Source organism: Limulus polyphemus, unplaced genomic scaffold (genome assembly GCF_000517525.1).
Source record: "Limulus polyphemus unplaced genomic scaffold, Limulus_polyphemus-2.1.2 Scaffold7021, whole genome shotgun sequence".
Lineage (NCBI taxonomy): Eukaryota > Metazoa > Arthropoda > Merostomata > Xiphosura > Limulidae > Limulus > Limulus polyphemus.
In genome coordinates this window covers 20,074-32,323 of record NW_013672631.1, presented here as the reverse complement: position 1 = coordinate 32,323, position 12,250 = coordinate 20,074, and the positions used below count along the sequence as shown (strand labels likewise).

The 12,250-nt window shown below is 31.4% G+C and overlaps 1 protein-coding gene across 1 annotated transcript in view; it reads right to left on the bottom strand.

The window, feature by feature from the left end:
- Positions 1–11,163, bottom strand: part of LOC106474280 (ribosomal RNA-processing protein 8-like) — a 17,285-nt gene extending 6,122 nt beyond the window's left edge. The window contains exons 1-5 of the mRNA XM_013934968.2: positions 10,975–11,163; positions 8,068–9,284; positions 5,513–5,645; positions 1,825–1,931; positions 529–625 (exon numbers count right to left, since the gene is read on the bottom strand). Of these exons, the coding sequence (XP_013790422.1) occupies positions 529–625; positions 1,825–1,931; positions 5,513–5,645; positions 8,068–9,284; positions 10,975–11,049 (1,629 nt within the window). The 5' untranslated portion in view covers positions 11,050–11,163. The remainder of the gene's footprint in view (positions 1–528; positions 626–1,824; positions 1,932–5,512; positions 5,646–8,067; positions 9,285–10,974) is intronic.
- Positions 11,164–12,250: the final 1,087 nt, after the last annotated feature.

The window sequence follows — 12,250 nt, the reverse complement described above, 5'->3', positions numbered from 1 at the left end:
AACACTAGCTAATTCTGATATAATTTTTGGATCTTAGATCTTTACTTAAGGCTTACCATATAATAATTTGTAATTTTTCTTAACAAAAATGTTTTGCTCTAATTCTCTCTGATAAAGCCAAATAGATTTGAAATTAGATTTGTATGCTTTGGAGAGCCATCTTACATCTAAAACTTCAAAGTAAGAGACACACATGCTCTAATTCTCTCTGATAAAGCCACGTAGATTTGAAATTAGATTTGCATGCTTTGGAGAGCCATCTTACATCTAAAACTTCAAAGTAAGAGACACACATGCTCTAATTCTCTCTGATAAAGCCACGTAGATTTGAAATTAGATTTGCATGCTTTGGAGAGCCATCTTAGATATAAAACTTCAAAGTAAGAGATACACATGTTTTTCCTATAGTCATACTACTGACATGTTGTGTTAATCAGAAAGTGATAAAGGTATAAAATTAAGTACTCATAAAAGAAAAATTTCACCTTGAGTTAGATAGTGTAATAAAATAAAATACAAATTTTCTACCTTTGATAGTAAGGAGAATCCAAATTTTTTCAAAATGCTAATAAAGCTTTCAATGTTAGAAAACCTACTTTCTATTTCTGCAATTTTCAAAAGTCCCCTGAATTAAAGAGAATGAAAAAAACAGAAATACAAAAGTTATCATACAAATATTAACATGGAAGAACAACAGAAAAATAGAATCAGAAAACTGTTATACAGTTTTTTACTTAAAAAAACAATGTTCCAACTCAGTCTATGATACTACTACTACAAAAACAAAAGTAGCCTGGAAGATAAAGTTAAACACAGGAATGAGTGTTTCATAATTCCTCATACTTTATAACTATTTTCTATACAAACAGAACAGAATTAATGAGATGACCCTATTTTACACAACGTACAAAGTTTCGAAAAAAAATAGAATTAATATGAGAGAAAATAAAGCATGTTTAATTATAATTACAGAAACTTTGGGTTTCAAAATTAGACGATTCCAGTTTGTGAGTAAAACAGAGAAAAGCATACTATATGTATTAAGATTTAAATTTGGAATGAAAAATAGTGATCAATAAACAGCAACAATATTAACAAAGTTAGAGTCAAGACTACTTTTGTGAATACATAAAATTCCTCCCATCATATACAAGTCCAAGTTATGTGACAAGTGATCATTTCATTCATTGAAGTATCTAATAATTTAAAAAAAAATCTAAAGCATTTAATTGTATACATATATTTTGTCATAAAATTATACAACAGCATAGGAATAAAAATATTAATCACATCACAATCTATTAGTTGAAATGAATATCTAATAAGCAATTCCAGAAGCAGCAAAGTTGAGTTCTAATAATTATACTTCAAATATTGTACAGATTCTAAAATTTTCCTTAATGAACATGGTATTTTAACATAAGAAATGATTTCATGAGCCCAAGTTTTAGATAACACATAGAAATTCCTTAAATCAATTGGTTTGTTTTGTTTTGAATTTTGCGCAAAGCTACACGAGGGCTATCTGCACTAGCCATCCCTAATTTAGCAGTGAAAGACTAGAAGGAAGGCAGCTAGGCATCACCACCCACCGCCAACTCTTGGGCTACTCTTTTACCAATGAATAGTGGCATTGACCATCACTTTATAACACCACCATGGCTAAAAGGGCGAGCGTATTTGGTGGAACAGGGATTCGAACCCGCAACACTCAGATTGCGAGTCAAGCGCCCTAATCACCTGGCCATGCAGGCCACCTACATCAGTATACTGAGTACAAAAACAACAGCCTGCTCTATAAACAGTGTGTTTGTATAAACTTACCCTTTCTTTAGGACTCTGTTTGCTTCAGCCAAGTAATCCTGAAGGTTGGTGCCCATCAGAGAAAGACAAAATACTGCAATATCTACAGATTCACTGTGTAAGGGAACCTGAAACATATCAATAATTTTTCTGATAATAAATCCACCATCCTGAAAAATGTGAACATTAAGTCAAGTACTGCAATTAATTTTAAAGCTAATTAAATTACATATATACTTAGTTATAATAGTGTAAACAGAAAAACAAAACACTTATTAAGTCATTAAAATTATTAAATTTCACTAAAATGTCAAAATGTCATTCAAATTTTTTACTTTCTCATAAAGGATCATCATAGATAAACTACAGTTTAACATATCTAATAAACAAATAACCAGACTGTACTTAAAACACATATAGTATCAGTTTTATTATTTATATAAACATAACAAAAACAGCATTTCTCAAATTAGAAGCAATAACGAGGAAATTGCAAAAAAAACAAAAACATCTTGCACGTCCAACCCAGTTTTTTAATATATTATCAGAAATTAGTTTTATATAAATAACTGTACAGATACTGTAATGTGCACTTGCTGGTGAGGAAATGATGATGCACTCTCTCCTTAACTTCAATACACTGACCAGAACAGATATACATGTAATAAGGTTCAGGCCTAACTATTTAATACTTTTAATGCTACCATATAATGTCTGCATTTTTCACATTAAAAGAAATTTCAAGTACTTACCTCTGAAATACTGTTAAAAGTTTTTTTTTACTGAGTTGTTCTCTCTCTCCTTGCCAACCATGATGTGACTTTGAAACCCAAAGTTATCCACTCTCTTACTTTCTAGGTGACTTATTGATCAAGTACCAAGGGAACTACATAAATTCAGTTTCCACAGCATGAGCCTGATTTCTTTATTTGCAAATGTGTCATCGTAACTGTTTCATTTAAATTTAATACGAGAGTTATGATTTAGATAGTTATAGAGAATAAGTGTTAAATTTAGCATTTTTAGAAGTGATAATTTATTGCAGGTTTGCTTACGCACATGTTACTAGAACCTTCCAAGATTTTGTTGTTGTTTTATTGAGTATTGTTACATCATAACACCTCATATTTTGTAGAAAGTTCTAGGCCTCAGTTTGGCAATACATATGAATATATATATGCAACCAAGTTAGTGTAATTTGTCTCATCAATTGGGTTCTAAATTAACTGAACCAGCCCGTGTGAGCTACTGACAAAAAGAGACAAATATTTAAAGCTCTGGATACAATTGAGGTGATTAATTGTGTAACAAACATTTGTATATATGTTTGACTTGTTTTGAATATATTATTTTAAAACAAGTGGATTGTGTGCTGTCCATTTATTGTTAAAATTTATCACCAACAAGTGACAGACACCTACTGTAAAGAATCCTGCCCATATCCACACATAAAAACCTGACAGGTTTGGAATGTATTTCAGGGGTAAATACCTGCTTGAAATTCATTTCAATTCTAAAAATGCAAAATTCAAATTAGGTAGACTTATTTCTGACATAATGCGAGTCAGAATATTCACACTGAGAAAGTGGAAGGAACCAACAGATATCCTAATAAAAGACAACTGGATCACCAGATGCTGAGGTATGGGAAAAGAAACATAACTAGACTACAAAACATTAAATGGTGTTAACAAGCAAAGCTTGAGCAGAATCAAAACCTGAGTAATAGGTGTTGGATTGGATTAGTCTGAAAGAATTAAGTAAAAAGGACCATACTTCAAAAGGTCTGGACAAAAACGTTTACAACAGAAGGGAAAACAATTCCTTTCAGCAGAGTATCCTTCATCTTAGATTCCCTTCAACAAAATATATAAGAGCATTGGACAGTATGGACATATCTAGATTGCCATGTGCATTGATAGGCGTGATCATAGATAATGGCTACACAGATATCCAGGGCTACAACACAAACAACTGTTATGTACCTGCTACTGGAAGATTCTCAGTGAAGAAACTCAATAAAAGGCTGGCAAACTCACAAAACCAATCTAATCAGGATGCACTCAGGGAGATGAAAAAAAAGACAGTAAGGTGGTGTTGATAACGGACTCAACGACTCGAGAATGTTGTAATAGGTATACTGTGTAAGGAAGTAAGAAAAGTTTAAAATGAAGCTTTATGATGTATGGCGAGTGCACCTGGAACTGAAGAGAGTGGTTCAAGAAGAACCACCACACTTGTTTCTACTTTGGCAATAGAGGAAAAGGAATGAGTAAGGGCAGTGGATGTAAAAGACTAAGAAGCAGAGAGAGAAGGATGTGCCTGCTGAATGTCTCAATGAAGCAAGAAGGAAGACATTTAGAAGACCGCTGAATTTTGTGGAGAGAGGAGGGGAGCACCTTTGACACAGCACAACAAGCTAGTGTGTGAAAAGAAGCCATGTGATAAAAGATATCAAATCGGTGAGAGCCGCAAATAGTGAAAACTTCAAAATAAGAATAATGAGCCTGATTAAGGAAATTGGGTGAATGCGAGTAGCTCACAGTCAAAACTGCCCTGTATAAAAAAGGACAAATCATACCACTTAAGAAACAAAATAAGGAAGAAGTAATGTGAATAAAAAAAAATACCAGTTTTCTAAAAATACCCTTAACTGTCACACAAGTTGTAAACTTGAGTGTGCCTAAAATTCAAACATAGGCAGCATTTGTACATTTACAGGTGGTAAAAATATTAATTTATTTCAAAGTGATCTAAAGGATTGAGCATGTTATTTTAAAACAATTTTAAATATGAAAATTAATAAATCAAACTACAGCTTACATAAAGTTGTAGTGGAACAGAATGTTACAGAATTACATTTTGACATTACTTGCCATACTGTAGGTAGTGTGATGCCAATGAAAACTGATGGCTTTTTCCAACACAATATATTCATGCACTGAAATCATGAAGATGTATTCAGATAAAGGATTTTGAATTCTCAAAATAAGGGTATCCCTTGTACTTAATGACATTGGAAAATCAAGGAAAATGGACCAACTTGAAAGACTAGGACAATCTGGAAAACATCCTACAACAAATTATACACCAGTTTTAGTAAACAAATTGCGGCATCTAGTAAAAGGTCAGGAAAAAAAGCTATCCACATGCCTCAGATAAAAACATCCAACATAATTAAGAAGGACTTCTGTCTGGACAAAAAGGCCAACAAAGCATGGGGTCACCAAAATAAGGCTCCCAGCCATACCTCCCATTCGACCATTGTGTACCTCAAGCAGCTGGAGAATTAAACGGGCATTCATGATATTTCATATAAAGGCATAAATATAGATTTCTATGTGATCAGATTATTGAAATTTGCACTAAAAAACTGTCATCCTCATACATTATATGGATTATGGAAAGCCAGCAAGGAAAAGTGGTATTCTTTGGACATGACAGCCTTTTGTAATGGAAACTTAACTGCAGGGCTATTGTCAAGTTTTATGGTCATCAGACAGAACTTTATGAGGCATGGTGACATGGACTGTACTGACATGGTGAGGCTCCAAAACTGTTTTAATATACAGTACTAAACCCTTTATAGTTATACAATGTGTTACCCAACAATTAATTCAATAAACCATAAAATGCAACTGGTACAATGTTAACCATGTGTTTCTGTTATTTCAGCTATTACTAGGTTAGTACTGTAACAAAATCTTACCTTTGCAATATCACAAGCTGTTACATATTCATTAACTGCTAAAAGGTCAAAAGAATAAATTCTGCGATTTACAAATATTTGGGCAATTTTTGCTTCTCCACATCCAAAATCAGCTATCACAGCATTCAACGGTCTGTTGACAAATAAAAAATTTAATAAGTATTTATTTATAAATAAAAATTCATACTTTTATGTGAGGAACATAAAATAATTTCATACCAAATAATATAAAAAAATAAATCTCTGAATAATATTTACACAAATGTATGGGAATATTGTTAATGTCTTTGTATTTTAAATTCACTCTTCACAGAGATAAATACAAATCCATTGCCTTAAAAATTTAAGTATGAGCTCCTGACAATATTTCACACACAATAAAAGCCTACACGAAAATAATATACTACAATGTATTGTATAAAAAGAATAATGACCAGTGATTACAGTGTACATGCATATGCTTAGAACAGGATTTTTTTTGTGATTGACCTTTAGTAGGAGAAAATGTGAGAGTTAACTATGGTGTCTTTATCTTTTAGTTAAAAAAACACCTAACTATGTTTTTTAAAGAACACATGCTCGTGAAAATCTTACACTTAATTTGTGTATAACATTATTATTAAATACATAAAACCAGAAAGATTTTGATGCTTTCTAAATTGAATTAAAGAGATGCAGATGTAAATGTATTAACTATAATGAATCTGGTTACCCTATTACTGATTGAACATTATTTCAATGGATTTTGTTAAAAATAGAATAAAGATAAATAAAAAGTTAAAATGTTTAATATTATTATAATAATACAGAATAAAAATTTTTGCTTTAAAAGTTTTAAATATTGCTTTTGAGTTTTCCCTAACACAGAAATGAAAATACATTAAAAATAAGACCTAAAATTTCCATTTTCCAACAGCACCAACTGATAATTTTCTCACACAAGAAGGAAATCCCTCTCCAATTCTTCATACATTATAGCTCATTTGAATAATTCCATACTTATCACTACTCAAGTTAGTTTTTGCATACTGATCCTATCATGAAAAACTATTCAAGTCCTGAAACGCAAACATTTTCAAGTCACAACTGTATCAGCCCTTCCTAAAATTTATATATCATCAACTAATTTTGAATTATTACTCTGTAAAAAGCTATTAAAATCATTAAGTAAATACAAATTTCACATACGCTTTTCTAAATTATCTCTCATACCAGACCATGTCTCAAGATGTTATAAACAAGAGAACGAAGAAAACATGACAGGTATTTCTTCTCAATGGTAAGTCTTCCTAAACTTTCTGTATCAACAAATTTAGAATTATTACTCTGTACAAAAAAACTAACCAAATCATTAGATAAATACATAATTTCCAAATGATTTTTAAAAATTATATCTCATAACAGACTGTATTAAACACTATTAAAAACATAAGAAAAGAATAGGACTATAACCTAACATTTAAGGACAACAAAGCTCTATCTAGGCTGTCCAATCCATTAGATCATTAAAAAAAATAATAATGAAAAAATATTAAAAAAATTCAAAGCCAGCTCTTATTATTCATATCAAGCCTTCCTTTAAACTCCTTTAAATTTATGGCAATCCATTCTAAAAGCCAACTACCCTGTTAAACTTTTATTACCTGTAGGTGACTCAGCCAAAATTTACATTTGTGTTCCCTCTTCCTACTATTCTTACCATTAAGTACAAAAAAATAATAATACAACAGCAGCACTAACAATCCCTTAATAATTTTGATAACCTTGATCAGATCTCTTCTAACTCTCCTTTTTTCAAGAGAAAACAATTTCAAAGATCTTAAGCTGTCCTCATATGAGAACCATTCTGTCCAAGGTATATCCTGGTAGCTCTTCTCTGAACCCTTTCCAACAACTCAATGTCCTTTCTAAGGTAAGGAGTCCAAGACTGAATACAATACTCCAAATGTGACCTAACCAATAGCCTACACTGTTTTTTAAGACTCATAACAGTCAACAATTACTCGATACTGCATATTATTTGTCATGGTTTTGTTGTAAAATTAAACCTTTAATTTTACAATGTATTATTTAAAATATGAAAAATTCATTTATTTTTATTTCTCTGTATAAAACCTATTATAGTATTTTCCTTCTGTTTATCATATTGAAGCAATCGATTTATCTTCTGTATTCATCATAATTCTATATGTTTAATAACTTTAATACCAGTAAGGGTATGGACTTATTAAAAATGCTTTAGAAGGCTTCTAGGATGATTTCAGGGTTTGTTTGCTTAAAGTTAAGCACAAAGCTACACAATGGGCTATCTGTGCTCTGCCCACCACGGGTATTGAAACCTGGTCTCTAACATTATAAGTCCACAGACATACTGCTGTGCCACTGGGGGGAGGGGGGGGGCACGATTTCAGGTATGGAATGGTTATCTCACAGGTATAAGTTAAGATCTATTATTGAATAAAATCTTTAATTTTGCTTTTCAGAATTTAGTTTTACCTTATCATTGAGCGTAATAAAGTACATTAATGGATACATTACAAATAAAGGTTACTTACGCTTTTTCAATATCTTGAATAATGATATTTACTGGATTAATTGGCCATTTAGAAACCTGAAGTTTATAACCCTCATGGTAGACTTTAAATGAAGCAGGATCATTATGAAACATTTGAAGTGCTTCTTTACTAGTAGAAGTGTAGAGTTTCTCATTGAGATACCGAAACCTGGCAGCATTCAATCGATTTAGTGCCTTCTCCCTGATCATAGAACTACTTATATTTCTTTTTACATTACAGGTATGTTTACTTTGGTTAAAATAATCTTCACATTGCATAGTTAAGTCTCCACTTGTTTCACTGCACAAGGTCTTTTGTTTGTGCGTTAGGGAAAATGTATGTGGCTCCAAATGATTATCTTTATCCTTATTTTTCTTTTTAAATTCAGAATTTTGAAAATTTTCGTTTTTCTTCTTACTTTTCATCAAGGTACAGTCTTTCTCATCACTCCTTTGAGTATCATTGTTACTTCCATTTGACGTATACTTAAAAGATAATTTACTATTGTGAACAGAATTCTGAAGTGATTCATCTTGATAATCATTTGATGAAATGTCACATTTATCTTTACAAGTATTTTGAACCTTTGTGTTAATGTTATGTGACGTTTTATATTTGCATTTTTTGGAATTTTTTAGCTCTATATTATCAGATTCAATGTTATGAACTAATGATTTTCTTTTCCTATTTTGTCTAGTCTCATTACTATTTTGGGTTTTCCTAAAATGATCACAAGAAAATCCAACTTCACTGTTGTTCTCATCTTCATCCATTCTGGTCATCTCTGTATCTGTTCTTTCAACATTATTTTGAGTAACATTTATTAAGTCAGAAGATGTACATGTGTCATTTTTTTTAATAATCAAATGTTTGTATTTGTTTCTTTTGTTTGGTTTTCTCTTCGTTTTGTGAACTTGATCCTCATTTTCTTCTGAAGTCCTAGCTGTTTCTGTGCACTTTCCATCAGTTTTGACTGTTTGATGTTTTTCCTCAGGGGACTTGCCCACACTAACAGAATCTATGTTATGTGTGACATATGACTTAGAATCAGTTGGTGTATTGTACATGCTTACAACATCATGAGCGGTTGAAGTGTTATCTGTTTTATTCATATATTCATTTTGACTCTCGCTCACTGCAAGACAATATTTTACACCCTTTTTATTTTTCTTCTTTCTTTTCTTCCATTTTGGAAAATCGGAGTCTTTCATAGCTACCTGGAAAAAAACAAAAAACACTTAAAATAATAATGTTAAATGTCTATCGGGTAGAGAGTAAAATAATTATTCCTCATAAATGAAACTTTAGATGCTTACATTATGGTATTTCATTATTAGTTAAAAATCCATTTTTACAAAATGACTCATTAGTAAGCTGACAATAAGTATATAAATATATATAGGTCCAACAACACACAAGCTTATCCTTCCTTAGAAAATTGGTACTTACCAACAATATTTTTGCTTTTATTAAGTGCATTTTATTCTCCTACCAATAAATAATATATGGACAAAGAAGAATCATTTGGTACTTCAAGGCTGTCCTTGTTCACCCATTCTTCCGAAATGTAAAAAATTAAAACCCCTCTTTATTATTCAGGACATCATTGATTCCACTCTGTAGGTATTAAGGCTAGTGGACAAAAGTTTATCATATGGAAAACAAATGAATACAATTAAGAAAGTTCTTATTTTCTAATAGGATGGTCAGCCAATGGTACAATTTGACTTCAGGTGTGGTAGAAACTGAAATATTAGAGGAGTGTAAGAGAAGGTTGAATGAGTACATATATATAGGACAGGATATAGGGTTAACATATGCAGTTTGGAGTAGGATGGTAACAGAACATGAGATGGCAAAATGTTATCCTTTGTTATCCTTTAGACATCACAAACAGGCATTTCATTCTCCAAGTGGGAACTTTCTATTGCAGAGGACTTAGTCAACAAAATGCTGTTACACAATAAGTATTAATACATGTAACTTCAAATGTAAAGTAAGCAAACTAAACATATCAGAATTGAAAAGTAAATAAATTAATAAAGCCAATTCTATACAACAAACTCACTAGAAGTACACAATGTCATAGACACACAAGAAAATTAAAACCTACGTTGTATTATGATTATAATGCATTGAATCATAAGTCAATTTCCTTTACTGTTAATGTAATTTTCTACCACAAACCCTATAATACCTTATGAAATCTACCCAGCTATGGAGATTCAGATTAGTTTTACGTCCATGTATACTGTATTATAGAAAGCTAACAATGCAAAATAAGCTTCGTAAGTATAAAAGTTAATTAATATTTTAAATATTATAACCATTTAACCATTACCTTAAATGGATGGGTTATGATCTAACTTCCTTTCTCTTGAGAAAAGAAGGAGAAGAGGTGTTATTTTTGAAATTTACAAGAGTATCTGGGGCATCACTAATGCATAAACCTCTGGTATATTTGTTTTGTGTTCTGAAGAAAACAGGATAAAAGGACACAAGTTTAAGATTTGGAAAAGATATCTCGGCTCCAGTTACTTGACTAAGGAAAGATCCATAGACACTTTCATTTGCAGTAAAAAAAACTAAATACAGCAAGTCAAAATCCAATCCTTATATTTTTAGTTACTAGCCTTGCTGGTACTTTTGCAAGTTTTAATGCATAATTATTATAACTTCTTTATAATTACAAAATTAAAGTCTCAGCGAATCAACACGGACAAGTGTTAATGTTATTATATTTATACGTATGGTAGTTATACTTTATAAATTATAGTAATAGTAATAATAATAGTGTAATATAAATTTTATATAAATGTAAACAATTTAACAGTAGTATAATGCACCACAATTCATCCTTGAAAATTACTATTGTTAATAATATATCATTCAATAAGATTAACATACATTCCCAAACAATTTTTCTATGAGAGTGTCCGTAAAGTTGTCAGTAATCCAATCATTTTCAAGATCAAATTCCATATTCGACAATGTAACAACTATAGGCCTAATAATAATACATTCGCATTAAAAGTCAGATGGAACATATCGCAAGGCGATTACGTACGAGTATCATGCTGTGAACAGTCGCCATCTGTCGTGTAGAAAATGTATTTTGCAACAATACACTATATTTCCACTGCCGAATCTGTTTTATTTTTGGGTGAAGTTTTGAAAAGCATTCTTAATGGTAATGTTGACTTGTTATACTATACAATTACAACTGCATTAAAAAAGAAAATATTCTATATGATTACAGAGAATAAGAAATTAGCTGTTTATTGAAATAAATGTTACTCAATTGAACCACTAAATTCAAAGATTATGATCGATATTACTGGGAAAGACCGCTCTAATTTAAGCGGTGACAAAATCGTGATATATTTCAGTTGGTCAAACGTTTGCCTTGTGGTAGAATTTAAATTTCAGAGCTTGGGTTCCGGGTTCAAGTCTGTGCAATACCACATATTATTCCCCGTACCCTAAATTACATGAATAACAATCAATCCCTTAGAATCGATGGTGAATAGTAAAATGCTGCTGAGTAACTGCCTTCTTTATGGTCTGTAGCTAAAAATGAGGGTTGTTGTTTGTAATTAAGCACAAAGCTACACAATGGGTTAGCTGTGCTCTGCCTACCACGGGTATCGAAAACCGGTTTCTAGCGTTGCAAGTCCGCAGACATACCGCTGTGCTACTGCGGGATAGCGGCATATAGCCTTAATAGTTTTTCATAGATTCAAAACAATACAAATACTTGTTCCTTTCACCTGTTAGTCACAAATCAGTCCAAATACAAATTTAATGAAAGAAAAAAAAACAATGAAACCTTAATTCAATTAAAACTTTTCATCGATTCTAAAACTTTAATCACTTTCGGTCATAAGAGTGTTATAACATGATGGTCAATACCAGTATTCATTGGCGAAAGAGTCCAACAACTGACGGTGGGTGGTGTTGATTAGCTGTCTTTCCTCTAGTTTATCGATTCAAAATTACGGACGCTAACATAAGTAGTCTTCGAGTAACTTTGCAAGAAATTCAACAATAAACAACACACTAAAATTATTCTCCAACCAGGCATAAACAGTTCTTATTCTAATTTTTCCTTGATGTAAAACGTCTCGAAAAACACTAATATTCATTACAATAATAAAAGTATAAATTTTTTTCATCATGCTAC